Genomic DNA, 27,716 nt, shown 5'->3' with positions numbered 1-27,716 from the left:
AAACACATTAATTTTTTTATTTTATAATCTGTTTGTATTTCTAGATAAATTATTATTAACTTATATAAAGACAATAAGATATGATTCCTATTAAATTTAAGTTGGGTCCTTTTTTTTTGTCCTTTTCTATATTCGCGACGATTAAGTTTAAAATAAACACGTATTATGTGAGTTTTGTGAGTATCGTCTTGTTTTAGATTAGAGTAGTATACATAAATTTGAGGGACCTACATGTTAGTATGTGATCACTAAAACACAAATGTGTATCTTATCGCTCTTGGGAGACTTCATAGTTTATGAAAAGATAATAATAACGTTTTTAATAACTAGGAAAAGGTTAAATATTATTTTTTCCTACTTATGTGAAAAGTAGCGTTTTACAGACTTCGTTTTAGTGGGGTATTAAGCATTGTATTTTATCCTACACACATTGTAGCACGATCTCGATGTTTACAACAATAAGTTGCTATATCTACTATACAATCATTGAGACGGTAGGAGTTACCCATGTCAGATGGGATGTTATTATTAGAAATTAAAAAATTAAAAAATTAAACTAGATCTCAATTTAGTTTACGAATAAAAAATTTGTCAAATTAATCTCAAGACTATTAGGTGTGGAAACCAATTTGCCGATAGAATTGTTGATGTAGTTGGTTGTGTTGGCGGTATTCGATGAAATGCATGTCTTTCATTTAACCACCGACTACCTTATTTAATTTCATTTCAAACCGTTTTAAAATATCAACCACCCCACTATCTCTCAACTCAAATCATTTCTCAAAAGAATTGCCTACAATGAATCCAAACAACACACAACATCCGTTTGTAAACAAGAATTGGAGGCATTGCAAGCCTAAATCGCCGACAAATATGTTTAATTGTATATTTTCTTTGTTCTTTTTTTTCAATGATAGTAGCTTTATTTTTATTTTAAGTTTTAATTTAGTTATATTAATATTATTATTTTTATTTTTATTTGAAAAAGGGTGAAAGTGGTGAATTGATAACCATTTCCATGGTATTGTGAAAGATAATGGAGTCGAATGTGGTATAGTGTTGCGCTAACGTGACAATATAAAGTGAGAAACAAAATGGCATGATAAATTCAGGTTGTGAACATATATTTCAGGCTTTCAGCAACTTTATATCAGAAGTGATGCTCCTGTCCCTATATCGATATCTATACTTACATTAAATATGTTCATATAATAATATCAAGATCTTAATAGTAACATGTGTTTTCTTGATGTAGCTTCTACCCGTTAATGCTAACCAAAAAAAAACCCCCACCAATCGTCACGCCTACTGATCTTCAACATCCATTAATAGTTCCATTAGAAGTTGCATTCAAATCCCCATTTTCTTACTTTCCAGATTGAGCTTTTCTAAACGAATCCAACAAAGCCTCAAATGGTGGAGTTTTGATTTCTTCTGTGTTGACTTTGTTTGATAATTTTCGGAAATATGGTGTTGAACACAAAGAATCATCCACCTGTTGCAAACAAAAAGATATAACATATAATATAATTATATTTCATGCAAATTGAATAAAAATGTTTCAAAAAGTCAACATGGTCAAAGCTCTCGAGTCAGCCGCAATGTCATCATTTTGGCTGCCTGTTTTTTAAAACTTTGATGGTCTTTTCAAGGTAAAAAACTTGGTTGCTAAAAATAGTAATTTGATCAAAGGTAGATTTTAAGTTTTTAACTAAATAAAAAAATGTAGTTTTTCTTGATAATTTACTACCATGTATTCATTTATCAAGCACGTTTCAACATCTTTCGTGATCTCGGTTATTTTGTCAGAATGAGCAGTCTCCATATCTTTCATAGCATCACGAGAAATTCTAGTTAGGGAATTTATCCCCTCATTTTCTTCATGGTTAAACCTCAATAAATCTGCCAAACAAAAAATAAATAATAAAAAAAAGAAGATAGCAATAATATATGGAATATTGTTGTAATTATTGTAGATGTTGCAGAATGGGAAATTTACATTTTTTTAAAAAATATTTGGATAATCATGTCTTACATTCAATGGATGTGAGAGAACCGCTATGTGCAATATCTACATCTTTAAGTGCTGAGGAAGCCATGGTTGAAAATCTAGTGTAAACCGTTCGGTTGGATTCAAGGGCATCCCTGCATTTCAAAAACATGATGGAAGAAACCAATTTACTTACAGATTACATTCAGTTGACATGCTGAGGTTAAAAAAAAAGACAAAACTTGGAAGTATTCTTTTGTTAAAAAGATTTCTTTCAACATCTACAGTTAACACCCTAACAGATGAAGCCGACAAAAAGGTGATGATTCAGAAATTGCAAAAAATGTCATTCACTCAAAAACATATACTGAGTTTTTTAATGTAACTTTGACCACAAAACTCAAACGAATAACCTTTTTAAACTCACTTGATTTTGGAGTCCACAGATTCTACATGCCTTTTCTCTAATTTGGTTAGAGATTCTTGAACTTGCTTCCATTGTTGGTCACCCATTCTTGCCTTGGTTATCCTTTACATTTCAAGTAAGAATATTATTAATAAGTTTAACATATATATTTACTATATGTATTATATGAGAGGTTTTTTTTTACCAGTTTTGAAGCATGGATGTCAAACCACTTTTCCCAATTTGGGTTGTGTTTTCATCCTCAATATAATGTTTCTTTGTTTTTTCCAAGAAATTTGCAAATTCATCTTCTGTGGAAGAAGTCAAAGCATGCACGTTTGACATTTTGTTATGAAGCACGTAGGTTTCGCTGCCAATATAGCTTCTAACGTCATCTAGTTCTGTTTGAACCTATCAAATATAACATCTTAATTAATCCATTATTTCTAAAGTGAAAAACATGTGGGTAAGGTGACAAGTCAACACGAGTTTGCCAAATTTTTGTGCATGTTGAAACAATAAAACAGGTCAATTAATGCACTAGTTATGATTACAGAAGCGATATTATTACAATAATGATAAAAATTTTTAGATAAAATAATTTAGGAGGTTATATTCATTAAAGATAGGCTACTTTCAGCACATTTGACTCCGTCTAGCTAATCTTTTCTATTTGTAAAGAAGAAGATGGTTGTAGTGAAAGTAATGTTTATTACTTGAATGTGTAAATAATACAAAGACAACTACATCTATTTATACACAAACAAACCCTAGCTTTCAATCCATAAAAGGCCCATGGGCTTTAACCAACTACATGGGCTAAAACCCTAATTATAACTAAATACAACTAACACTCCTCCTCAAGTTGGAGCATAGATGTTAATCATGCCCAACTTGTTACAAATAAAATCTATCTGAGCTTTCCGGAGCGGTTTAGTTAGAATGTCTGCTAGCTGAAAATTTGTCTTCACATGAACTGGTTGAATGGATGGAGGATCAGTTTGTGTGCCTACTACTCGATCTCTGATAAGGTGGCAGTCGACCTCAATATGTTTTGTCCTCTCATGAAATACTTGATTCTTGGCTATGTGAATGGCTGATTGACTATCACAGTATAACCGCATCAAGTCATTAGAAACAACCCCGAGTTCTATGAGAAGACGACGTACCCATGTCATCTCTGATGTTACATCTGCCATGGCTCTATACTCCGATTCGGCACTCGACCGGGAAACCGTGTGTTGCTTCTTACTCTTCTATGATACAAGATTTCCTTCAACAAACACACAATATCCGGTGGTAGATCGTCGAGAAATCGGACAACCTGCCCAATCTGCATCTGAGAACCCTGATATCCGACCGTCTCCTTCTTCCGTGAAGGCACCCACACGACAATGACCCTGATCAGAGTATAATATACCCAAACCAGGTGAGGTCTTAAGATATCTTAAGACACGAATGGCAACATCCCAGTGACCGGTGTATGGCGCAGCCATAAATTGGCTCAGAACACTAACAGTAAAGGAGATATCCGGTCGTGTGACGGTTAAATAATTAAGTTTACCAACCAACCGTCTGTATCGCTCAGGATCTTTCATTGGATCTCCTTCCTTTGGGAGGAGTTTCTTTGTAGGAAGCATTGGGGTATCAACAGGTTTACAACCCAGTAAGCCACATTCAGTCAACATATCAAGGACATACTTTCGTTGGGAGAGAAATATTCCTTGTGAAGAGCGAGAAACTTCTATGCCAAGGAAATACCTCAATCGACCTAAGTCGCTGACATGAAACTGAGACTGAAGAAACTGCTTGAGTTCGGTGATCCCGACCTCGTCATCACCTGTGATTATAATGTCATCCACATAAACAACTACGATAATCCTCTTTCCTTTCTTGTGTCTAAAGAAGGCAGAGTGATCGTAGGCACTCCGAGTCATCCCAAACTGTCCCATAACACTAGAGAATCGACCAAACCACGCCCTGGGAGACTGTTTAAGACCATATAGAGAACGACGTAGTCTGCAAACTTTCGAGGCCTCCTCCTCAACAACGAACCCTGGTGGCTGCTCCATATATACCTCCTCCTCAAGAACACCATTAAGAAAGGCGTTCTTGACATCAAGCTGGTGGAGCGGCCAATGATTAATGGCAGCAAGAGCAATACAAATACGGACAGATGGCATTTTAGCAACTGGCGAGAAGGTTTCATCATAATCAATGCCATATGCCTGAGAATACCCTTTTGCGACCAACCGAGCCTTCAAGCGGTGTAAGGAGCCGTCCGGGTGTAGTTTAACCGTAAACACCCAACGACAACCAACAATACGCTTCCCTTTAGGAAGTGTTTCAAGATCCCATGTATGATTGGACTTTAGAGCCCCAATTTCGTCTTCCATAGCCTTTCGCCATCCTGGGTGAGCGAGAGCGCTCGTCACATTTTTGGAAATCGGGTAGGAATCAATAGTAGTGGTGTACGCATGAGATTCGGGAGATAGGCGGGTGTAGGCAACATAGTCCTGAATTGGGTAACGAGTGCATTTCCGTGGTTCTTTGCGAAAAGAAATAGGTATATCGGGTAGTGGTGCACCAGGAGGATCATAAACGGGTGTATCAGGGGTAGCTTCTGGTAAAGGTGTCGGATCGGGTAAGGATGTATCAGTGAGAGGTGTAGATTGTTAGGATGCAGACGGAGGATCTGAGGGTATTTCGGGGTTGTGACCTGAATGTGAATCAAGTGTCTCTGATATTTGACCCTTACCTCGTCTAGCATATGTGAAAAGCAGTGGCGGAGGTTCTGTCGGTGGGTCAGAATCAGTAGAGATTGGATCGGTAGAGGGAATCGACACAGGAATGGTGGGGAGGAAGGGAGATGTGGGTATATCGAGGTCGGGAAACGGGTCAGAAACAGGAGTTGAACACTCGGGAAAGTAAGGAGAATCGTGAAAAGTGACATCGGCACTAGTAAAGTATCGGTGAAGTGATGGGCTATAGCATCGATACCCTTTTTGAACCCGTGAGTAACCAAGAAAGACACAACGAATGGCTCGGGGATCAAGTTTGATGGTTTTCGGACGATGGTCATGAACATAAGCGACGCAACCAAATACTTTAGGTGCGAGAGGAAATGGATCATCGTTGGGAAATAGTACAGAAAACGGTGTTTTATCATGAAGAACGGTTGAGGGCATGCGGTTAATCAGATATGTGGCAAGATATGTGGCAGTGAGAACGGCATCTCCCCAAAAACGATGAGGAACCGTGATTGGATCGTGATTGTGCGAGGAACATCCAATATGTGACGATTTTTACGTTCGGACACACCATTTTGTTGAGATGTATAAGCACACGATGATTCATGAATAATGCCGTTGGTTTTTAAGTATGAAGAAAAGTCGGTGGAAAAATATTCTTTAGCATTATCAGATCGTAAAGTTTTAATGGTGGTGTTAAATTGGTTTTGAACATAAGCATTAAATTCTCGAAATATGGAAAATACCTCACTACGAGATTTCAACAAATAAACCCAAGTAGTGCGAGAATAGTCATCAATAAAGGTAATAAAATATTCAAAACCCAACGTAGATTTGATAGGGCAAGGACCCCATACATCAGAATGCAACAGTTCAAAACAAGAACCGACTCGATTGGGCACCCTAGGGGGATAGGGACGCTTGGTATGTTTACCAAGTTGACACGACTCACAATGAAAATTAAAAGACGAAAGTGGTAAATCTGGTCGCATTTGCCTCAGAACCGCTGTAGAGGGATGACCTAACCGACAGTGAGCCTCCCTGACAGCGGAATCACATAAGTTTGCTACAGGATGCGAAAACGGGGATATACGATAGAGACCTCCTGATTCAAAACCAGTACCAATTACCCGGTTTGTTCCTAGTTCATGAAAAACGCAGTGAGTTGGGTAAAAGGTCACAGAACAGTTGTTTTGTTTGGTAATCTGACTCACTGAACAAAGACTGGTAGGAAATTTAGGAACAAATAGGATAGAAGACAGTTTTAGGTTTTCCGAGTTACTGATGGATCCTATGCCGAGAACGGGACATGAAGATCCATCGGCAAGACGTACCGGTGCATGGGAAACATTTTGAAGACTAGAAAAAATACCCCGGTTCCCAGTCATGTGATGTGTGGCTCCAGAATCAATCACCCATGATAAGTCAAGGCTAGAAGGTTTACCTGAATATGCCGAGCTGGTTTGAGGATGAGGCAACTGGGAGTTAAGAAGCCGTTGAATAAGATCATGCTCCTCTTTAGTAAATGTATACATGTATTTATTTTCGCCCATAGTGATACACGAAACTGAAAATTGACAGTGAACAGTAACAAGTGCGGGTGGAGGGCGGGAACAGATTCCAGCGTAAACAGTTACTCGTCGTAAACAATAAATCCCGGCAGCGAACAGTAACTTTCAGGCAATGAACAGAAATTCCGGCAAACGAACAATAATTCCGGCAGCGAACAGTAACTTTCTGGCAGTGAACAGTAACTTCCGGTCTGAATAGTGACTTCCGGCAATGAACAGTACTCCGGCGAACAGCGCTCGTCGGTGAACAGTACTTTCGCGGTCGAAAAAAAGGATTTCGTGACAGGACAGAACAACAAGGCAGGAGCTTGTTTCAGATCTGAAGGCTGCTGGTGACGGCTGGTCAAACTCGGGATCGGGTCAGATCGCGGCTAGGGTTTGGATCGAGAGCCGTAGCTCTGATACCATGTAAAGAAGAAGATGGTTGTAGTGAAAGTAATGTTTATTACTTGAATGTGTAAATAATACAAAGACAACTACATCTATTTATACACAAACCCTAGCTTTCAACCCATAAAAGGCCCATGGGCTTTAACCAACTACATGGGCTAAAACCCTAACTATAACTAAATACAACTAACACTATTTGACCAAATTTATAAAATACAACCCAAATTGACCCATTCATAAGTAGGACGAACACGGACAAATAGTCACACGTTTAACTTTAACCGAAGAAATGATCGAACACAAAAAATTAAACGAACGGGGTTTTCTTGTTTGTGTTCATTTGTTAAGAAAATGAACATGTTCTTGTTCGTTTATGTTCTTAAGTTAAAAATAATGTGAACAACAATGTACCAACCAACTTAAATAAATGTAAACTAACGAACATAAACGAATTTAAATGAACAAACGTTCACTAACATGAATGAACAAGACATGTGTTCATGTTCGCTCATTTAACTAAATGAACAAATTATTTAGTCCATGCCCATCCGATTATTAAATAAACGAACCTCCAGCCGAATGGTTCATGAACTGTCCACTAAAAACGTTCAGTTCGTTTACAAGCTTATATTCATAAGTAGATGAGTCGTAAATCATAATTGCCAGTAAGGCATACAGAAATCATAAAAATTAAAAGAGAAAAGTTACACACCAGCTGTTTCTTTTTAGCATTTGAATTTGCTAAAAGTTCTGCCACTTTGTCTAACACTTGTTTGTCTTCACCATCAGCATAGTCCTTAAAAAGAAAATTTAAGACGATTAAAGTTTGCTTATAACATAAAGATAAAAGGTGGAAATTTTTTAAGTAAAAAACAGTGTAAAATACCTCAAACTTTTTCTTAAATTCACTTAATTTCTGGTCATATATAGTCCGAGCTTCTTCCACCGTTTGAATCACCGTAAATATATCTTTGCTTAGAGTCTTGAAGAAATTAACTGTATTACTAGATGCAGATTGAGTTGTCTGATACGCTCTCAACTGGCTCTGGTTACCAAAAAATCATAAAAATCAACCTAAACGGGTCAAGGATTTAGACATTTGACTAATAGGTAATGGTGTACCTCATGCTGTTGTTGCCAAAATGAAGCTATACTTTGCTCTTGTTCATTAAGGTTACTATGCAAATCATTAAGTATGTCACCAACTTTGACTGATGCTTCTTTAAGAAGCTGCATAGCAACATAAATGCATTCTTAATATTAATTAAACCCGCTATATTTATAAAAACAGTAACAATTAAAGTATTTACAGTTTGCTCACTTCTGTAAGGGCAGAAGAATGCTCAACTACTTCAAAATTTATGTTGTCAAATGTTGTTTCTGAATGTCCACTGAATTCAGTTGCTAGTTCAGCAAGAGATTCAATTCCACCAGAAAATACATCTTTAATCTTTTTTACCCGCATTTGAAGTTCTTCATCAGCCTATTAAAAGATAAAATTAAATATCCCCAGTAAGTAAATTTTACTCAACTAAAGATAAAGACATGTTTTAAAGTGCTTATATAAGCAAGTGCAAAGTTACACGGAAGCTAGAGTATGTAACAGAGGTAGCAACATGGGTGGGTCGGACGGGTTGGGTCAAAACATGTAACTTTTGGGTTAGATTGACCAGTAATATTGTTTGTTGAAAAGATTACTTGGTGTGTTCGATGTGACCAAAAAGCTGAATTTTCTATGGATACCTAATTTTTGGAATACAAAACTTTTGACCCAGTTGACCAGATTCCTTTTTGGTTGACTTTTTGACTTTAGCCGTTTGACCCGTTATTAAGAAAAAATCCAAAGTAAATGTGTCAAAAATGTCACTTCTAAAAAAACTATTGTATAAAAGAAATAAAAAATAGAACAGCAACGTAAAGATAAATATGAAATTATAGTTTACCTTATCTTGTTCTGTTAAGAACGATTGCATATGTTCTTCAATTGCATTTAACCGTTGCTCTTGGTGTGTTACAGAAGAAACAATAATCTTGTGAAGAACTTCAAGATGTTGAGCTAATAATGTTTGGAAGCTCTGAATTAGCATTTTATTTCCTTCTTCTATGTGGTTCTTATGCTCTATCACACACAAATAAAAAAAGAAATAATATCATTACAAGTCCTTAAATCAAAACCAAAAAAGGGTCTACTTTATAAGAAAAGTTGATACAAACCAATTTTCGCGAACAAGCTGGATACTTCCGATGTTGCATTCTCAAGCTCACCATGAAGCTCAGCCGCTCTTTCAGTGAGTGTTTTTTCTAAATTATAGTTGAAAATGTCAGCGAATTTGGAAATTTTAAATTGACTTGTCATTATATATTAAAATATCTTAACTTACCAGATCCAAGAAGATTAAGTATAAGATATTCCTTCTCTTTTGTCATTTCATTCAATTGTTTTAATTTATCTTTTAGTTTGTATGCATCTTTCTTGCTTTCTTGCAGTTCTCTCTGAAGTTAAGAATTTTATGCATTAGATGGATGCTTTTGAGGAATATAGCAAAATTTATAGAAAAAAACAGCGGTCTAACCTCGGTATTTTCAAGTCTTTGACTTAATTCTGTGGTCAGCTTTTGCTGATAAAACAACAGTTCTTGAAGATTCAATAGTTCCTATAAAAATCAGTTTCTAGGTGTTTAATAGTATGATGATAAGGGCGGCATGGAACTAAAGAATAGGAATGTTTACCTTACTTTTTAACTCTAATTTCTCGTTCATTTCCTACAAATAAATGATGAAACAAAGTTGTATTATACACAAAGTTATATCACTACATATTTATAATGATTCTGACTCTGATTGGAAATTTTGACATTTGAGTACTAGAAGACACTTTAACTCAAATATTTATGAAATCAAAACAATTAATATGGGGATAAACCTTCTTGGCAGCTTCTTCTCTCATGTAACGATCATGTGGTATATATATGCCATTTTTCTCCCTTGTAGCATGCAATTCTAATGAAGAAAAACAACCATAGAATTAGGAAATTATTAACTCTCAACAACCAACAGAAAATAATTTATTTATTTACCTTGTTTAAGACTGTCGATTTCAGTGTAGAGTTCTTTAACAGCAACAGATTTTGTCACCTTATGATTAACCTGATATATTTAAAAGAAGGGAAATTATAATAGATTAAGATGACTAAAAACTTTAAAATTCTAGAAATGCAACCTAACCTCTGGTCTATTCTTGATGCTTTTAGCTCGATATGCATAATCTAGTGTGTTTTGTGTTTCTTCCAAAGAGTCGATAGAAAGTGACACGGTAGCTATTATGCATGTTTTTGTTTTCCCTCCTAATGAATCTCTTAACAACCTTGTTAATTTGCTGTCCCTGATGTTTTGAGGTATTGTGTTTACCAAAAAAGTTGCATTTAATGTTTGACAATATAATGTTTGTAGTAAAAAACCGTCACCTGTATGGCACATGCCCTGAGTGGTCAACCAGTGCATTTATTACACGACCGAGTGTAAGCAAGCTCTTGTTGATCTCACCAGCTTCCCTAGCTCGTCCCTGCCATGAAGATAAAATCAAAGGGTTGACCATAAAAGTCAAAACTCTCAATTTTGTACCTCTTTTGCCCCAGAACGTAATATGTTTTCTGAACCAGCAAGATCCACAAGATTTAGCTTTCCACATTTAATTATTTCGACCCCATCTGAACTATTTTCCTTAATTTGAATTGTGATGGTAAATAATGAATGCGATCGGTTACTTTGTGTGTTAATAAGTGTCTCAGCTGTGTGCTTTCTTGAAGAACCCTTTTGCAAAATTTGGTATATTTCATCCGCACTTGATACAAGTTCCTCTTCTAACCCTCTCATAAAAACCGCGCCTTTCCCATCTTCCATTAGAGATATGGTTTTTTTGGTTTTTTCGTCAGGAGCTAAAAGATCTGTTATTTCCTCATTATAGAGCTCTATATATGTCACTTTCATGCTGTAATCTGCATTTTGAAATTCTAGAGTGTTGAAAAGTTGCTCAACTACTCTTGGAATTACTCCAACATCCTCATGAAACCCTCCATTCTGTTTATAAACAATAGAAAAAAGTTAAACTGAATGAAACACAAACAAAGGTAGCAAAGTAAGGCTTGTAAACGAACTGAACATTCAGCGAACCATTTGTGAAGTCAACAGGAAAAAATACTAACCATAAAATTACATACTGATTCTTTAAACATGAAAAGGAGAAACTAATAATGACATTAGTGTTTATGACGAAGGAGTGTGTGTGAAAAAATGGTGTTAAATGACTTAAATGTATGCAATTACAACATTCTGAGTCCAATGTTAACGTGTGATGTCTTTGACCTAAAAAATCAAAGTGTTGGACTTTTTAGCAAGAGTAATACCTTCAACTTTCCACCTTCACCTTCCATTGTATAAGTTTTTCCAGTACCCGTTTGCCCATAAGCAAAAATGGTCCAATTATAGCCCTCAAGAGCTTCTTTAACAATCGGGCTAACCACTTGATCATACAAATCCTTTTGTTTTGAGCCCGGACCGAACACCTATACATACAAATATATCTATAATTGAGATTCAAATGGATGCCCAATAACATTGGATAATTAGACAAACATAAATTAAGAATCATACCTTGTCGAAACAAAAGGCTTTATCTGACTGCTTATTACCCATGTTTTGGCTAACAATCACTTCTTGTTTATCCTCGTTACAAGTAACCACAACAGGTACCTTTGACCTCACGTCATCATTGCTAAGTGGCCTGAAAACCACACATTTGTGAGACAATTCATATTAATAACAAGTTATGGCACGGATATGGTATAAAGTGATAGCGAACCGATTACCAAAACCGTATACTTGAATAATAAACTCGAAAAGTTTCAGTTTTTGTTTCTATTTTCCTTTAACTTGTCTAGTATTGCTTCATTCTAGATTTCTAGTAGCTTCAGTAAACTTTTTTTATGTACATGTTGATATTAAATACATTTTGTATGCTATGAACTATGAAGTATAAACTTACTTTATGGGATTTGTATCATCATGATTTTACACATTTTAGATATTTCAAACATTTTATGGTGATCATGATATGTATGTAATTTATCATATTTCACTTTGTTGTAGTTAAAAGCATACAATTATAAAAAAGTAGAATGTTAAAAAAAATGCACCTAAAAATCCCAGCAGGCATTTTTTAACAAACGGTAATCACCCAACTCTATAAAAGATACTATAATACTCGAAACAGACCTGCAACGCAGGATAACTTGCACATTGACACCTTTATCTTTATCATCTTTATTGCATGTGCCATTTTCACTCGACCATAACATCTGTGTTGGCGACAAAGGGACGAAACTCCCTCGTCTCTGTTGATACGACTTCGTATTCTCCATAAATGAAGCCCGATTAGCCCCTTGTTCCCTTTCGATCAATAAACAAAAACCGTAAACAAATAAGTGAAATAACCAAATAAACGCGTCACAAAACTTACAAAACAAGCAATCTAAAAGTCACAACTACCCAAACCACAACAACATAAATGAACCCAAAAGTCAAAACTATTGAACTTATGAAAAAAAATTAAAAAAAAAAGTTGGATGGGACATTTTAACAAACACTTGGAGTGCATACATGATGGGTGTCATGGGAAATGATCATGAGACTCTGAAACAAACTACCGGATGAATATGGTGATACCCTGATGAAAACTAATTGAAATTAACGAAAACCAAGTTGGAATATTGATGATAATTAAGTAGTTGAACAACCACGGCCGGCAATTTAACAGCTTATTGGCGATGAATAATACCTTTTTATTCGAAAAAGAATTGTGGGTTTGGATTGTAGTGATTGTTAAGAGGGAAAAACAGTAATAAAAATTGAAACTTGATGGCGTTATACAAAGAATTGAATTGAAAGAAAGAAGCTTACTTGAAGGAGTCATGACTAGCGTTTTAGGTAGGTTTGACTGTTTGAATATGGTTAATTTATTGGTGGGTCTATATACGTTATGTTCGTATATGTATTTGTATTTATGTAATTAGTTTGTGTATTTGTTCTTGATTGATATCGTTTTGAATAATAGTACAATTTAAAGGAATTTTTAGAAATATTTAGAATAGAATGGATAGTTCAAAAAATATTTTCAGATTTTCAGTTATAATTTTGTAACTAGTAAGATAATTGGAAAGGCTGGAACGAGTGTTTCTAGAAGTCCATGAGCTTGTGTGTAACGGTGTCCATTGAAAGACGACGATGTTCATGTACGTCTTATTGTGCGACAATGTCTGTTGTCTAGACAAACCAGAAGTGTGTGTAGCATTTAATTTATTTATTTTTATTTTTTATTTATCCCTGTAATAAAATTTATATTATGTTTATGTAATAAAGGTTTGTAATATTTATATATTATTGTTGTCTATAATGCATACACATATTACTAGTTTGAAAACAAAAGAACTCAAGTCATGTTTAAATTAATTTAATGAAATTTAATAAAGTTATTATAAATGTACTTTTTCATATGGTGTTAAAATTAAATAATCTATTACCGTATCTAAAGTGGTTATGAAAAAACATGTAAAATTTATGAGATAAGGTGATGCTTAAGAAAAAATTGTGGGAGGGTATTTCAAGTGTTGTTGATGTGTTACATGACTTGTTATGGGGTTTATGCTCTTAGTAGCCTTATAATGCAATGCATAATTGTTGAAAAGTTCACTTATCTTGTACACATATATGTAGATTTTCAACCAATTTGTCTCTTATGAAACATTACTATGTGTTCACGACTTTATGCTTATGTATTGTGCCATTAATTATCTTGCATTTGGATGTCGTGGATATCTTATATTGTGTGTAGCAATGTTGGTTTACAACTATCATAACTTTGAATTACCTTTTTTGAAAGGAAAAAAAAACAAAAATAAATAAATAAATAAACAGAAAACAATTGTTTGCTAGAGAAGTGTAATATGTTCATGCAAATTTTATATTAACTTTTTTTATAATTTATCAATGATGTGCCAAAACCTAATTTGTTTTGAATTATTGTTCATGAGTCATCAAAATGTCCATCACGTTCTCCAAATATATTCAAGGTCTTCCACCATTCTCCCACTAGTAACCAATTAGCCATCGTGGTCCTCACGAAATAGACCTCACTACTCCACCATTACTCCATCACATAATGTCTAAATCAAATATGTGTGACCTCATTTGCAAAGAATGAAGATGATATAAAATCAACTGAGATTTGCCCCAACTATATAAATAACAAGCTAGTAGGTCCGTTTAGGCTTTAAGCCTACTAGAGCAGCTGAGCTCGATAAATGAAGCTCATAATCATGTATCAAATGAATTTGTTTTTAGACTAAACCTCGTTTAACCTTTTGACATACTGAATTCAAACAGCCAACGAGCAGCTTGACTCGTTTACATCCGTTATAGAGACCGTCCAAATGAAAGGCATAGGCATAAGCATAAGCATAAGCATAGGCATAGGCATAGGCATAGGCATAAGCATAAGCATAAGCATAAGCATAAGCATAAGCATAAGCATAATACTCTTTAAAGTCTTAACCAACGTCCACCAACCTTTCCCTCCATTTGTAGAGTCCAGTTACAAACTATCACGTGTTAATCACGTGACTAGACACCGTACGTTAGGTCTCACGACATTCCCCTAATTAATCTCGTGACGTCATCCTTCTTCTAAAATCGATTTGATTTCAATGGCCGATTGATTCATCTGTTCCGTGACGTCACGTCAATGGCGAGTCCTTGGATTTCGATCGTTCTTCTCCTTTGTTTTCCAGGTAGTTAGATCACCGATCAACACAACATTATTATTATTATTATTATTATTATTATTATAACCTAGTTTAGCTTTTCTGATTCTAGATTTCAATAATGTAGCATTTAGCTTTTGTTTTTAATTGTATATTCTATAACAAACTGGAATCGTGATTATTGTAAGGTGTTGTGTGAGATCCCGAGCTTAAACGAGCTCGAGCCAGAGCTTACTAATCGAGCTTCTTCGTGAGCCTATCATTTATATAGTATATCTATGTAATATATATTTATTTAATAACTATTTTATTCTATATTGTATATTAAAAAGTAAATGGTAGTTACCTCACAAAAATCACTATTTATAAGATTTTATGTTAGACGCTTAATTCAATTTATTTCTATATTTTTTATTGGGATGTGATCTTCATACACCACCCCCTTGCTGACTGTACAGGCGGTGCGTTATTATTTTTAAAAAGTTATATAAAATAATTAATAAATGGGAAACGAGCCTAGCTTGAGCTTGTGAAATTACTTACGAGCCGAGTTCGAGCTTTAGAAATAGAGCTTGAAACGAGCTGAGCTCAAGCTCAAGCTCTTTATAAGTTAAACGAGCCGAGTTTGAACCCATATCGGCTCGTTTACACCCCTCAAGTTTTTATAGACTTGAGACCTAAATAATAGATTATTTGTTTATGTTTGTTGAATTTGTGGTTTTTCTTTTGTTTTATTTTGTTTGCAGAAGTGTTATTATCAGCAGTAGTTACACTTAAATCTCTTGAAATATATACAACGCATGAATGGTTTGCATCTTCACCAAAAGTTTACTTTAAATGTAATGGGGAGAAGAAGATTGTTCTGCCAGATGTCAAGAAGAAACACACCGTCTATACTTTCAGGGCCGAAGAATCTTTTCAGGTATGTAATAAACTAATAACCTAATCTTTTTCAGTATTACAGTAATGAACATTTTTTTGTTAATTTTTCTAAAAATTACTTTATGTTGTTACTTATGTATTCAGCCTCTTACGGATTTTAAAGGTGCAAAATGCAAGAGGTGTGGATTTTATAATGAGAGGCTTATTAAATCTGATGACGTATTTGACGAGTGGGAATTTTGTCCTTCGGATTTTCACTCTCATGGTGGTCGGTACATTCGCACCCATCACAAAGAACTCAATGCAACGTTCTTGTGTCCAGAGTGTGCAAAAAAAGGTATCACGTATATGCATATTATGTACACGTTTAGTTATATTTAATGTGATAATCCAGGTACATATTTGCGCAGCTTCAAACGGGTCAAATTGGGTTGACCCCGAACGCCTTTTGTCCAAAATATTCAAAATTTTACAATTAGTTAGTGTGTCAAATATGATTACAAGAATTATACTGTTTCGATAATATTCCATGTCTTGATTAAAATGGTTTAGGAGGTTGTAATGTTTTATGCATTAATAATGCTCTTCAGGTTGATTCGACCCGTTTGACCCATTTGCTTTTCAGCTAATCTTTTGATTTTTATTAGAATGTTAAGTTGTTATGTCTTGGACTCTTGATGCCTTTCTAATAGAAGTATACGAGACAACTGCAGTATAAATAAATTATAAAATGCATCTTTGTTAAACTAATTCAAATATTTTACAAATATATAGTGTGTCAAATACGATTAAAAGCTGTATTGTTTGCACGATAATCAAATTTCTTGAATAAACTTATTTATGAAGTTTTATGCATTAAAAGTACATTTTACTAGACTTTTCATCATTGTGACCAGTTTACTTCTTTTGTTGCATTTCTTGGTTATACCTGTTTGACCCGTTACAATTTAATTGTGACTTGAGTCAAATCCATTTAGGTATCAAGCAATTTGACTTTTTACGACACTAATAATAAAAAATGGTGTCTTGTAGGCAGACCTGAAAGCTCAGATGATGACCGAAATTATGATGAAAAAGAAAATGGAACGAAATGGTCCATGATACTAATTATTAGTATAAGTGTTGTGGCTTCAACTGTACTATTAATCATGGGATTACTTTATGCATTCAAAATTTGGCAGAAGAGAAAGCGACAACAAGAACAGGCTCGGTTTATGAAACTGTTTGAAGATACAGATGATATAGAAGATGAATTAGGCATTGGTCCTCTTAGTGACTCAGTCTAATTACAAATATTTTTTTCTGCTTTTTTTTAAACTTGTGATCGGTTATTCGTATATACTAAAGAAGTTGGGCTTTGTTAAAATGGTGATCATAGATTTATAATGGGTTGATAGGTCGCGTAACGGGTCAATATACCCTGGGTTGAAACGGTTCCAATACACACTTTGGGTGCTGGTCTAGTTTGCGAAATTTTATAAGAATTAAGATTGTGAAGAAATGAGAATTGGAAATGAAATTTCATCATCATCATCGTACTCAGTATATCCCACCAATAGCAATGCTATGGTAGGGTCTGAGGAGGGTAAGATGTAGACAGCCTTACCTCTATTCCATAGGGATAGAGAGGCTGCTTCCGGTGAGACCCCCGGCTCGATAGTAGTTTTGAATCAAGCCTTGGACATAAGACACATAACACTCAATCATCGGGACACCGGCTGATTGGTGCATGTGCCCTTGTCTTTCGGCTATCAACGCCACCACATGATGCCTGATTAACCTTCCGCCACTTTTAACGTTATTTTCACGTGATTAGTAAAATAACGTCAAAATTAGTGCAATTTTACTTTTGCCCACCCAAGGGTTCACACATATATACATTATATGTGCGCACCGCAAGCAGGGCGTTGAAATGAAATTTGTCAAAAGGATATGGAATTTAGAGAATTGGAATCTATCAAAGGTTACAGACAACATGATTATTTTGTTAACCAAATGCATGTAAAATTTCAATTCTTTTAACCGGATTCAATCCCTTGATATTCAAATCCCATAACTTGTAATGGTGTCGCGGTGGCGGACGGTTGGCGTGTGGTTGATGGTGATGTAGAGTGAAAGAGGTTCTTGTATACTAAAAGAATAAAATATTTAAAAAAAACTCAAATCAGGCATTTTGACTACATAAAGTTTAAATAATTTTTATGTGTGTAGTACCTATATGTAAACATATTAAATTGTTATTCTATTTTAGGATTATAGTCGAAACAAACACAAATAGTAAGTGGAATTCGAAAAAAAAGAGAAATCAACATCTTCATATTGGTAAAAAAAAGGTCTATATTATTGTGACGAACATGAAAACAATTATAAGCGAGAATCTAATGAGATATATAAATATGAAAGGAAGATGAAGTAAGAAAGAAAAATAAAACTTGCAAAAACAGGATATGTTGAAACCCAAAAAAATTATTAAGTATTTAAGAAAAAATATAAAACTTTCCGTTCCGTAACTCATACTCACATAATATAGATGTGGTATGTGGGGTCCGTGTTTTGGAGATTTTCAATGGAGACTAGCCTCTCTTTCTATCCATTTCGGTGGTTTAGGGTTATATTCAACCGAGGATGTTTCCACCTATGCTTTCATAGCCTCGAGAGTACAATCTTGGAAATTGCAGGACCACATTTTGCGTGATTGTGGTGTTGATGGGTTAGATTCCGATTTTGGGTGTGCGATGAATTATTTGCACAACTCTATTCCCGATCTTGATCATGGCGGGTTCGCTAATAAGGACCCCCCCTAAAAGCCCAAAATGCTTTGGCGAGTACCCTTTATAGTAAAATCGTCCAAAGTTTGGGAGAAAAGTTTGGCATGTTCTCTCGTCAGAGAGCGGTATTAGAATGTCTTCAGGCTCCTCATGCTCAAGACTTTTTGACTGTCACCTCCATCGAAGGGTTAGGCCAGCACATGTCAGCAGTGGAGTACCGAGCCATTCTTAAATATCGTTTAATGATCCCCTTGTTCCCAGTTGATGAGCCCTGCCCGGTTTGCCGTAAGGTTTGTTTAGATAATTTTGGTGAACACGCGGTTCATTGCAAAGAACTCCCGGGGTTTAAATATAGACATGATTTGGTCAGAGATGTCCTTTGTGATGTGTTAAAACAGGCGGGAATCTCGGCAAGAAAAGAGGCTCCTGTGAATTTCTTGTCGAATCCGCGTAAAGGAAGGTCTACTCTCCGGGCATCGGACATTCTTGTGTTTGGATGGGCCCGGGGGGGGGGGGGCATGCTTGTGTCAACCTTACTGTGGTGTCCTCTCTTGTCGGGCTTAGGGACACATGGGTTTGTTGCTAGGCAGGCCGTGCTAAAAGCAGAAGCAGGAAAAATTGTTAAGCACGAGAAGGCATGTGTGAAGAATCAGCACGCCTTCATTCATTTTGCGTTTGATACATTTGGGTCCCTTACCCCCCGATGCTGCTACGTTTTTAAAAAGAGTTCAGCGGGTCGTGCACAGTAACTCAACGACGCCCAAGAACGATAATTTTTTTTCAGTAGGATCGGTTTTACCATTTAAAATGGGGTGGCGGCGCAGCTTGTTACCCGCTTGTCTGTCTCTCTTTATTGTAATTGAATATTTTTATTTGAAATGAAATGATTTCTTGAATATAAACAAGAAAAAAACATCACATTATTATTCTTAACATATACAAAGAGTAATAACTTACATAAAAGAAACACTACTTGCATTATTTTGTGTCTTTTTGTCTATATTTCTTTTCTAAAGAAAACATCAGATTATTCTTTGTGTGAGCGTGACATACTTTTTTTTAATAACATAATAATGAAAGCGTACACTATTTTCTTTTATTTTCTTTTCTTTTCTTTTCCCCAATAAATGGCTGCAGTATCAGCCATCAACATCATCAGCACAGCCGCCATCTCCGTTCGTCACTCACTCCATCTTATCACCACCATCATTAATATTATCCACCAACACTCTACTCTTATTCACCAGAACAATAACACACCGTCCTCATCATCATCACTCTAGGAAGCTCATAATAAGAGCAATGTCATCATCTTCCACAACACCGGAGCAAAAGATCACCGCTCCTTACGGCTCCTGGTCCTCTCCGATCACCTCCGACGTCGTTTCCGGAGCTTCCAAGGGCCTCGGAGGCACCGCCGTTGACTCTCATGGCCGACTCTTCTGGCTTGAATCACGTCCTACGGAAGCCGGGTAGGTTAACGGTGAATTATTAATTAATTGAGATGTTTTACAAGCCCTAATTTTGGTAATTTGTTGCTTCATAGGCGATTGTTGATGAATTTATTTGTAAAATGTTGATTTAGTAGTTGGTTTATGAAGCCCTAATTACTGTAATTTGTTGTTTTATTTGTAGATGCATTTATACACAGTTCGGCTTAGGTCGGTTTCTGGCTAAAACCGAAACTTCCATCGCTCAGTTTTGGTTTTGCCAACTGAGCTTAAAATAATGAATTTGAGTTTAAGTCATTTTGTTGATTGATAACTAATTGATTATTAGACATTGGGGCTAAAGTATTTGACTTGCATGTTTATTAAGTTTTTATAAACTAGGTATAGTAAAAAACTAAAATATGAAAATCTATTAATTCGGTTCGGTTTATATATCACATAAAACCAAAACCGAACTTTAAATTCGATTTTTACAAAAACATAAAGCCAAACCTTCAGTTTTTGTTTCAATTCAGTTTTTTTGATTTTGGATTGGTTTTTCGGTTTCATTCACTCCCTTAGATTTATCAGTAAAATGTTAATTTAGTTATGTTCAAAAATTCTAGTTACTGTAATTTGTTGTTATATTGCGGTTTTATAGACGAATGGTTATAGTTAAAGGGGGAAATGATGAGAACGAAGAAGCTGTTGATGTAACACCCAAAGAATTCTCTGTCCGTACAGTTGCTCAAGAATATGGTGGTGGTGCCTTCTCAATTTCAGGAGATACTATAGTTTTCTCGAATTACAAAGATCAAAGGCTTTACAAGCAGTCTACTGATTCAAAAGGTTTGACTTTGACTTAATAACTATTACATTAAACAGATGTTTATGTATTTTCCATAACGTTGATGGGAATTGTGAAAAGATTATGAAGTTATCTATCAGAATAAGAAATGTTTGTGACATAAATCAAAGTGCCAAAATGAATAGTTTTGATTTGATCACAAAAGTCAAACTGTAGATTCTGCACCTGTGCCACTTACCCCTGATTATGGTGGACCTTTGGTGAGCTATGCGGATGGAGTTTATGATACACCACTTAATCGGTTTATCGCCGTTATGGAAGGTGTGTTTCTGATGTTGTGCCAATAGTTTTTTATATGCCCTTTTCAATTACATGTCTCACTGTGTATAACTTATAATCATGTTTATTCTTGTTAGACCGGCGCGAAAGTAGCATAAACGCAATCACAAGCATCGTATCAGTAGAACTTAGTGGCAATACTATTCAAGGTATGGTTGGTGCATGTGCTTTCATTTTTATTTTGTTTCATTTGTTTTATGATTCTGTACTTGTGATGGTAAATAGTCATTTTTGTCATTTATATGGTGACATGCAGAACCAAAGGTATTAGTTGGTGGAAATGATTTTTATGCATTTCCAAGACTAGATCGTGAGGGAAAAAGGCTTGCATGGATTGAATGGAGCCATCCTAGCATGCCATGGGATAAATCAGAACTTTGGGTCGGCTATATTTCAGATACCGGGTAGACATAGTGCTTTGTCTTTTCATGTTATTATTTCATATTAAAACCATCTAGCTAATTAGGATTAGCCATTCTGAATGCGTTACGTGTGTGTGTGTGTGGTACATATATGTTAATTCATTTTATTTATGCAGAGATGTGTATAAACGTGTATGTGTGGCTGGAGGTGATCCTGCAATAGTAGAATCTCCAACTGAACCAAAATGGTCTGATGAAGGTAAGTGTATTCTTGAGTCTTGACAAAATTTATACTTTTTTTAACTCTAAATGTTAGTCAGTTTCTGAAATATCATGCGACCTCAAGTAGAAAGTTACTAAAATCTGCAATCTCAATTCTCATGAGGAGAGTGTTTATGCGTGTGCATTGTTTAATCATTTAGCATCTTATCTACTGCAGGGGAATTGTTTTTCGTCACTGACAGAAAAAGTGGATTTTGGAATATTCACCGATGGGTAATTTGGAGATAAATATTATTATTTATGTTCTAGCCATGTAGTTTTTTTGTTTTCTTTAATACTTCATTTCTTTTATAACAGGTTGAATCTGATAATACGGTGGCGCCAATATATTCATTAGAGGCTGAATTTGCAAGACCATTATGGGTGTTCGGAATGAACTCCTATGAGATTCTTAAGGACCAAAATAACTTAATTGCTTGCGCTTACAGGTTATTTGTTGCTTTATATAATTTATTTTCTTAACCTTTTCATTTCATTTCATTTGATTAAATATTTAACGACTTGCAGGCAGAAAGGAAGGTCATATCTTGGAATTCTTGACAAAAGTAAGAGCACGTTATCCGTCCTTCAGACTCCTTTCACCGACTTAATGAATATTGTAATCTCGATACACCTTGTTCTTTATAGATTTAATGATTATTATTTTATTATTATTATTAATTATCAATATTTCATGTAGACTTCAGGTGTAAAATGTCTGTATGTTGAGGGGGCATCTGGAGTTCTTCCAACGTCAATAGCTAAGGTACTATTTCTTACTATGTTTATCAACAGATATAAATGATTATTTAGATTTGACCTGAATAACTGTGTTTGTGGACAGGTGTCTTTAGATGATGGGGCATCAAAAATTGTTAATTTCCAGATTGTTTGGTCTTCTTCACCTACTATTTCAGAATACAAATCTTACTTTAGCTCTCCAGAATTTATCGAGTTTCCAACAGAAGTCCCTGGTGAGGTGGCATATGCATACTATTATCCGCCAACAAATCCAATTTATCAAGCTAGTCAAGATGAAAAACCTCCATTGCTGTTAAAGAGTCACGGTAACTGTTTTTCTTTTTACAGGAATTTACACACAGCACATGTAACATATATATAGAATGCTTTTACAAGTTCTTATAGGCAATGATGTGTATTTCACATTTTATATTAACAGGAGGACCTACCGCTGAGACACGTGGAATCTTAAATCTTAATGTACAGTTTTGGACTAGTCGTGGTTGGGCTTTTGTGGATGTTAATTATGGTGGAAGTACCGGTATGTTGTTAGTTTTAGCTAGATATATATGTGTATATGTACACACACACATATACATATGTATATACTATGTGTGTGTGTGTGAGAGAGAGAGAGAGAGAGAGGTTCGATACAGTAGATTAAATTATTGCAAGAAGAAACCTAATTGTTTTTTTTATCAATTTTTAAAACTTTTACTTCTTACATACAAATGTATGTTATATAAATAAAAAATCATAAAACCATTTTTTCTCATGTTTATAAATTTTTTACTTTAAAACGCTTGCTCACACGTGTAGGAATTATTTTTCACTTTAAAACGTTTACCTACACATGTTGGGCTATGTTCTACGCGTCTTCCGTAAAGGTGGCAATTTCTATTCATCTACGTATTAACAGGTTGGTTCGGGTTACATTTTTTCTCTAATGGGTAAAAGGGTAACTTATAACAAAACAAAGCATACGCCAACAGAATCACTTGATTAAAAAATTAAAATGTTATCGTAATTGTATACCTTTTGTAGTTGTCTCCAACAACTCCTAGAACTATTAATTAACTCATATATGTGCTGCTAAATTTGGATTATATCATGTTTTGAAGGTTATGGTAGAGCATTTCGTGAAAGACTACTGAAGCGCTGGGGTATAGTTGATGTTAATGACTGTTGCAGTTGTGCTCAGTTCTTGGTATTTTTCCACTAGTATAATCCTTTTAAACTAAATATTTGGTTACATGTATTTACCTTTTATTCAGATTCGTTTTTTATTCCGTTTCTTTTTGTACAGGTGGATAGTGGAAAGGCAGATGTTGAAAGACTATGCATCACTGGTGGCTCTGCTGGCGGTTACACAACATTGGCTGCACTTGCATTCAAGAAGACTTTCAAGGCTGGAGCTTCTTTATATGGTGTAAGTTTTGAACCGTTAAAACCCGATCATTTTGTCACCACTTAGTTTAAGTCTTAACTTAACATATGATAACTGTCTTAAACAGGTAGCTGACTTGAAGTTGTTGAAAGAAGAAACACACAAATTCGAGTCCCGTTACATGGATAATCTTGTTGGTAATTATTATTCACTTTCAACCATCTGAACTTGTGTACACGTTATATATTTATTTATCAACTTTGCAACAGGGGGCGAAAAAGAGTTCTATGAAAGATCACCTATTAATTTTGTTGATCGGTTTTCGTGCCCTATAATCCTTTTTCAAGGATTGGAAGACAAGGTATTCATTTTATGAATTATTTTGATCATCCTTGTAAAATATTTTTCTGTATATTTTTAAATGAATTGATGCATATTGATGTTGCAGGTTGTACCTCCTGATCAAGCAAGAAAAATATATCAAGCATTGAAAGCAAAAGGACTGCCTGTTGCTTTAGTGGAGTATGAAGGCGAGCAACATGGCTTTCGTAAGGTTAGAATTATATAAAATGTCTTTTTTTTTTAATTTGAAATGAGATTAGTGACTTTAAATGTGTATTGTGTGCAGGCTGAAAACATTAAGTTCACACTTGAACAACAGATGGTGTTTTTCGCTAGATTAGTGGGACACTTCAAGGTTGCGGACAATATCGTTCCCGTCAAGATTGATAACTTCGATTAAGAAGTTTGTGTTTTTTTAATACCTATTTGCGGTTCAGTCGTCCAGAGGTGACATTTTCGGCTTATTTACTTTATTTTCACGGGCTCAAAAAAGCAAGTCAAACGAGTCGAATGTCACTCGGAACAGGCTGGAACTTACATAGTATGTAAACGTGTCAAATGGGTTGAATTTCGCTCTTTGAAACAATATAGTTTTTTTCTTTTTAAATAAAATTTGTTATAATGGTGACGATTTATTTGACTCTAGTTCTAAGGTTTTTTGTAAAACTGTTGTCTGTTTTCGGATTACTGAAATCATCTATCGTTTTTATCACCGTTAAATCATAACAAGCAATAAAAATCCAGATTATCAATCGGAATATATTGAAGTTCATGACTTATAATATAAAAAAGTTGACTTTTAAATATTTTTAAGATCAAGCAAAAAAGCACAAATTGATATGGTCTTAAATTGACTGCCTACAAGTGAATTGACTACTATGAAAACAAACACTGCCCTTTAACATTGTGAGTTGGGGATAAATTTAATACTTGTCTCAGCCTATAGAGAAAGCACATGTAATTAACTTGTTATTACTTTATACTTAAATAGAGCCATGTGGTTGTTTTTATAATTCCATGTACAAAACAAAATGTTCTTAAAAAGTTAATTTAGAATTATGTTCAGTGTTCAGTTTGAAAAATTATGGATCCTACAGGCTACACAAAACTATAAAGATGTGTTATGGAATTGCCCTCCACTGTAAGGAATTGCCGGGATTCAAGTATCGTCATGACTGGGTTAGAGATGTGTTATGGGATGTGCTTAGACGTGCCGGGATCTCAGCCAAGAAAGAGACGCCTGTTAACTTTTTGACTGATCCGCGTGAGGGAAAATCTACCCTGCGTCCTGCGGATGTTTTTGTGTTTGGCTGGGCAGGGGGTAAGCATGCGTGTGTTGACCTCACTAGGGTGTCCCCGTTGGTGGGGCTGAGAGACAGTGGCTTCGTACCGGGACAGGCGGTTTTGAGAGCGGAGTCTAGAAAGGTTGCTAAGCATGAGACATCGTGTTTGGAGAATCAGCACGTCTTCATTCCATTTGCCTTCGACACTTTTGGATCCCTAGCTCCCGAGGCGGTTCGCTTCTTGGAGCGGGTGCAGGATGTGGTCCACAGGGACTTGCAGAGCCCGAGGAACCAAGGATTTATATTTAGTAGAATAGGCTTTGCGATTCAAAAGGGGATAGCGGCGCAGCTTGTTGCTCGCTTACCCATTATCCAGATGTAGTTCGGTTTGTGTTATATATAAAAGGATCAATAGGAATGACTTTTATAAAAATAATAATAATAATAAAGATAAAAATATAACAAGAATACCAACACAGTGACACACATACTCCTAGTTTTTTTAACGTAAGTCTAATTTACTTCTAATAAAACAACACCAACATCCATGACATCGAACTCTCGAATTTCAAGGAAATGAACACCTTAGGACCTTAGGTCATGTGTTATACATGAATGGTGAGAATGGAACATCATTAAACTCGTGTTGACCAAAATTTGATATAACTAGAACCAAAACATAACGATAAAATATTTTTTTATGTTTTATATTCACATGTATATTCACTATCAGAGGAAATATTTTTTTCATTAATTTTGCAAAACCTTTATTCATATACTCTTCACCACTAATCATTAAAATACTCTAAACACATTTAACACCAAACACACTAATACATCAATTAGCTAATAGTTAGCGACATAGACAAGCGTGATCCTGGTTAAATGTTTCAAGCTCGGTATTCAACGGGACAAGAATAAGTCTTAAAAGGTATATTCTAGAATACCCCAAAAGGGACAAGAAGTTATCAAAATAAAAAAAAATGTAAAATGAACAAATAAATTGGTCGACATGTAGATACCGTTAAACAACAATTCAAATATCGCTATCACGACTAAGTATTAGTCTAGACGAACCTCCGTTTATTCGAAATCAAAGTTTAAAAGTGAATAAGAATGGTATTGAAATTTAATATTAAAACGCGACAATTTAATATATAAATTTCAATAAATATGAGAGGCCAATAAAGTTTTGGACTCATCTTGTGACGGTGAGTGTCTATTTTAACATTTACATAATTTGGTCAACATGTGACATCTTAAACTCCGACACTCAACCGAAAGTCCAAACTTTCAACCGAAATAATAACAATAATAACAATAACAATAACATCGCCTGTGTCTGCAAATCTGCAATCTTTGCAAGGAGGAAAGAAACAGTTTGATCATACTTCAACAACAAGAAAGCTGCTTCAAGCTTAATTTTTGGTTGCATCAAAAGAAAGTCAAACTATCCCACTTTGACAATTTGTTGTAAGTAATTTCAACATGGGTTTTATAAATTTGTTCTAAATTCTTAGTTTTCTTGATCTTTTTTCATCTGGGTAGTGGTAAAGTTTTTGACTTTATCAACTTTGGTTGGTATTTTTAGGGTTTTATTAACATTTCTAGCATTTTCTTTGATTTTTTTGGATATTTTGCACTAATTCTGAACTGTAATTCTTGAATTCTTGGTTTTGGGGTTTGAATATTGGGTTTATGTTATTATATTCTTTATGTATATGTTTGTGCATTAAATCTTATTTTGGATTCTTTAATTCTTGGATCAACACAACAAAGTCAAATTCTTCCAGTTGACTAATGTTTATATGTAAATTTCAGTATGGATTTCTTGAAATCATTTAAAGATTTCATTTTTAGGGCTATGATCATCATATTTCTGTCATTTTCTTCAAATTTTGACATATTTGCATCTGGATTTTTGTATGGTTGTTGCTTTTAGGGATTTAGATTTGTTTGGATGCAAGTTTTGAAACACACGTGTGACATTGTAATAACCTTTTAATGGTGCTAAGTGTCGATGAAGTAAGCTTATATAGTTATATTAGTAACCGTAAACACATATCTAAACAGTAAACACCCCCTTAATACACTTGGAACTAACTTCATAGTATTGACAAGTGTGTTTTTAATCATGTGATTATTTTCTGACTTTGTATTTTCTTGATTTCTTTAATCATGTGATAATTCGG

At 35.0% G+C, this 27,716-nt stretch overlaps 2 protein-coding genes and 1 pseudogene across 3 annotated transcripts; 2 read left to right on the top strand and 1 right to left on the bottom strand.

The window, feature by feature from the left end:
• Positions 1 to 1,315: 1,315 nt before the first annotated feature.
• Positions 1,316 to 12,929, bottom strand: LOC143622884 (kinesin-like protein KIN-5D; annotated as a pseudogene). Its single transcript, XR_013151797.1, has 23 exons — positions 12,763 to 12,929; positions 12,379 to 12,552; positions 11,758 to 11,887; positions 11,511 to 11,669; positions 10,729 to 11,184; positions 10,572 to 10,669; positions 10,333 to 10,489; positions 10,185 to 10,254; positions 10,031 to 10,107; positions 9,838 to 9,870; positions 9,681 to 9,761; positions 9,489 to 9,600; positions 9,322 to 9,408; positions 9,051 to 9,226; positions 8,429 to 8,590; positions 8,230 to 8,337; positions 7,994 to 8,152; positions 7,820 to 7,903; positions 2,602 to 2,807; positions 2,418 to 2,519; positions 2,036 to 2,145; positions 1,751 to 1,902; positions 1,316 to 1,495 (listed from the first exon to the last, which is right to left on the bottom strand). The product of XR_013151797.1 is annotated as a kinesin-like protein KIN-5D (transcript).
• Positions 12,930 to 14,902: 1,973 nt separating this feature from the next.
• On the top strand, positions 14,903 to 17,089 carry LOC143622883 (uncharacterized). The gene is made up of 4 exons (XM_077093905.1): positions 14,903 to 14,926; positions 15,610 to 15,860; positions 15,948 to 16,140; positions 16,781 to 17,089. Exons 1-4 carry the CDS (start codon positions 14,903 to 14,905, stop codon positions 17,087 to 17,089), a joined length of 777 nt encoding a protein of 258 aa, XP_076950020.1.
• Positions 17,090 to 19,702: 2,613 nt separating this feature from the next.
• Positions 19,703 to 24,995, top strand: LOC143622956 (dipeptidyl-peptidase 5-like). The gene is made up of 18 exons (XM_077093967.1): positions 19,703 to 20,043; positions 20,663 to 20,850; positions 21,026 to 21,130; positions 21,226 to 21,297; positions 21,405 to 21,552; positions 21,687 to 21,769; positions 21,950 to 22,005; positions 22,090 to 22,220; positions 22,300 to 22,390; positions 22,472 to 22,537; positions 22,616 to 22,838; positions 22,952 to 23,053; positions 23,634 to 23,719; positions 23,819 to 23,941; positions 24,027 to 24,096; positions 24,169 to 24,260; positions 24,348 to 24,452; positions 24,528 to 24,995. Exons 1-18 carry the CDS (start codon positions 19,874 to 19,876, stop codon positions 24,639 to 24,641), a joined length of 2,025 nt encoding a protein of 674 aa, XP_076950082.1. The 5' UTR covers positions 19,703 to 19,873; the 3' UTR covers positions 24,642 to 24,995.
• The last annotated feature ends 2,721 nt before the right edge of the window (positions 24,996 to 27,716 follow it).

This window comes from Bidens hawaiensis, unplaced genomic scaffold (assembly GCF_021521415.1).
Source record: "Bidens hawaiensis isolate Kalapana, Puna unplaced genomic scaffold, B.hawaiensis_p1.1 tig00003244_1, whole genome shotgun sequence".
In the NCBI taxonomy this organism is placed as follows: domain Eukaryota; kingdom Viridiplantae; phylum Streptophyta; class Magnoliopsida; order Asterales; family Asteraceae; genus Bidens; species Bidens hawaiensis.
The sequence above is the reverse complement of the archived record's forward strand: the minus strand, read 5'-3'. Positions and strand labels throughout refer to the sequence as shown.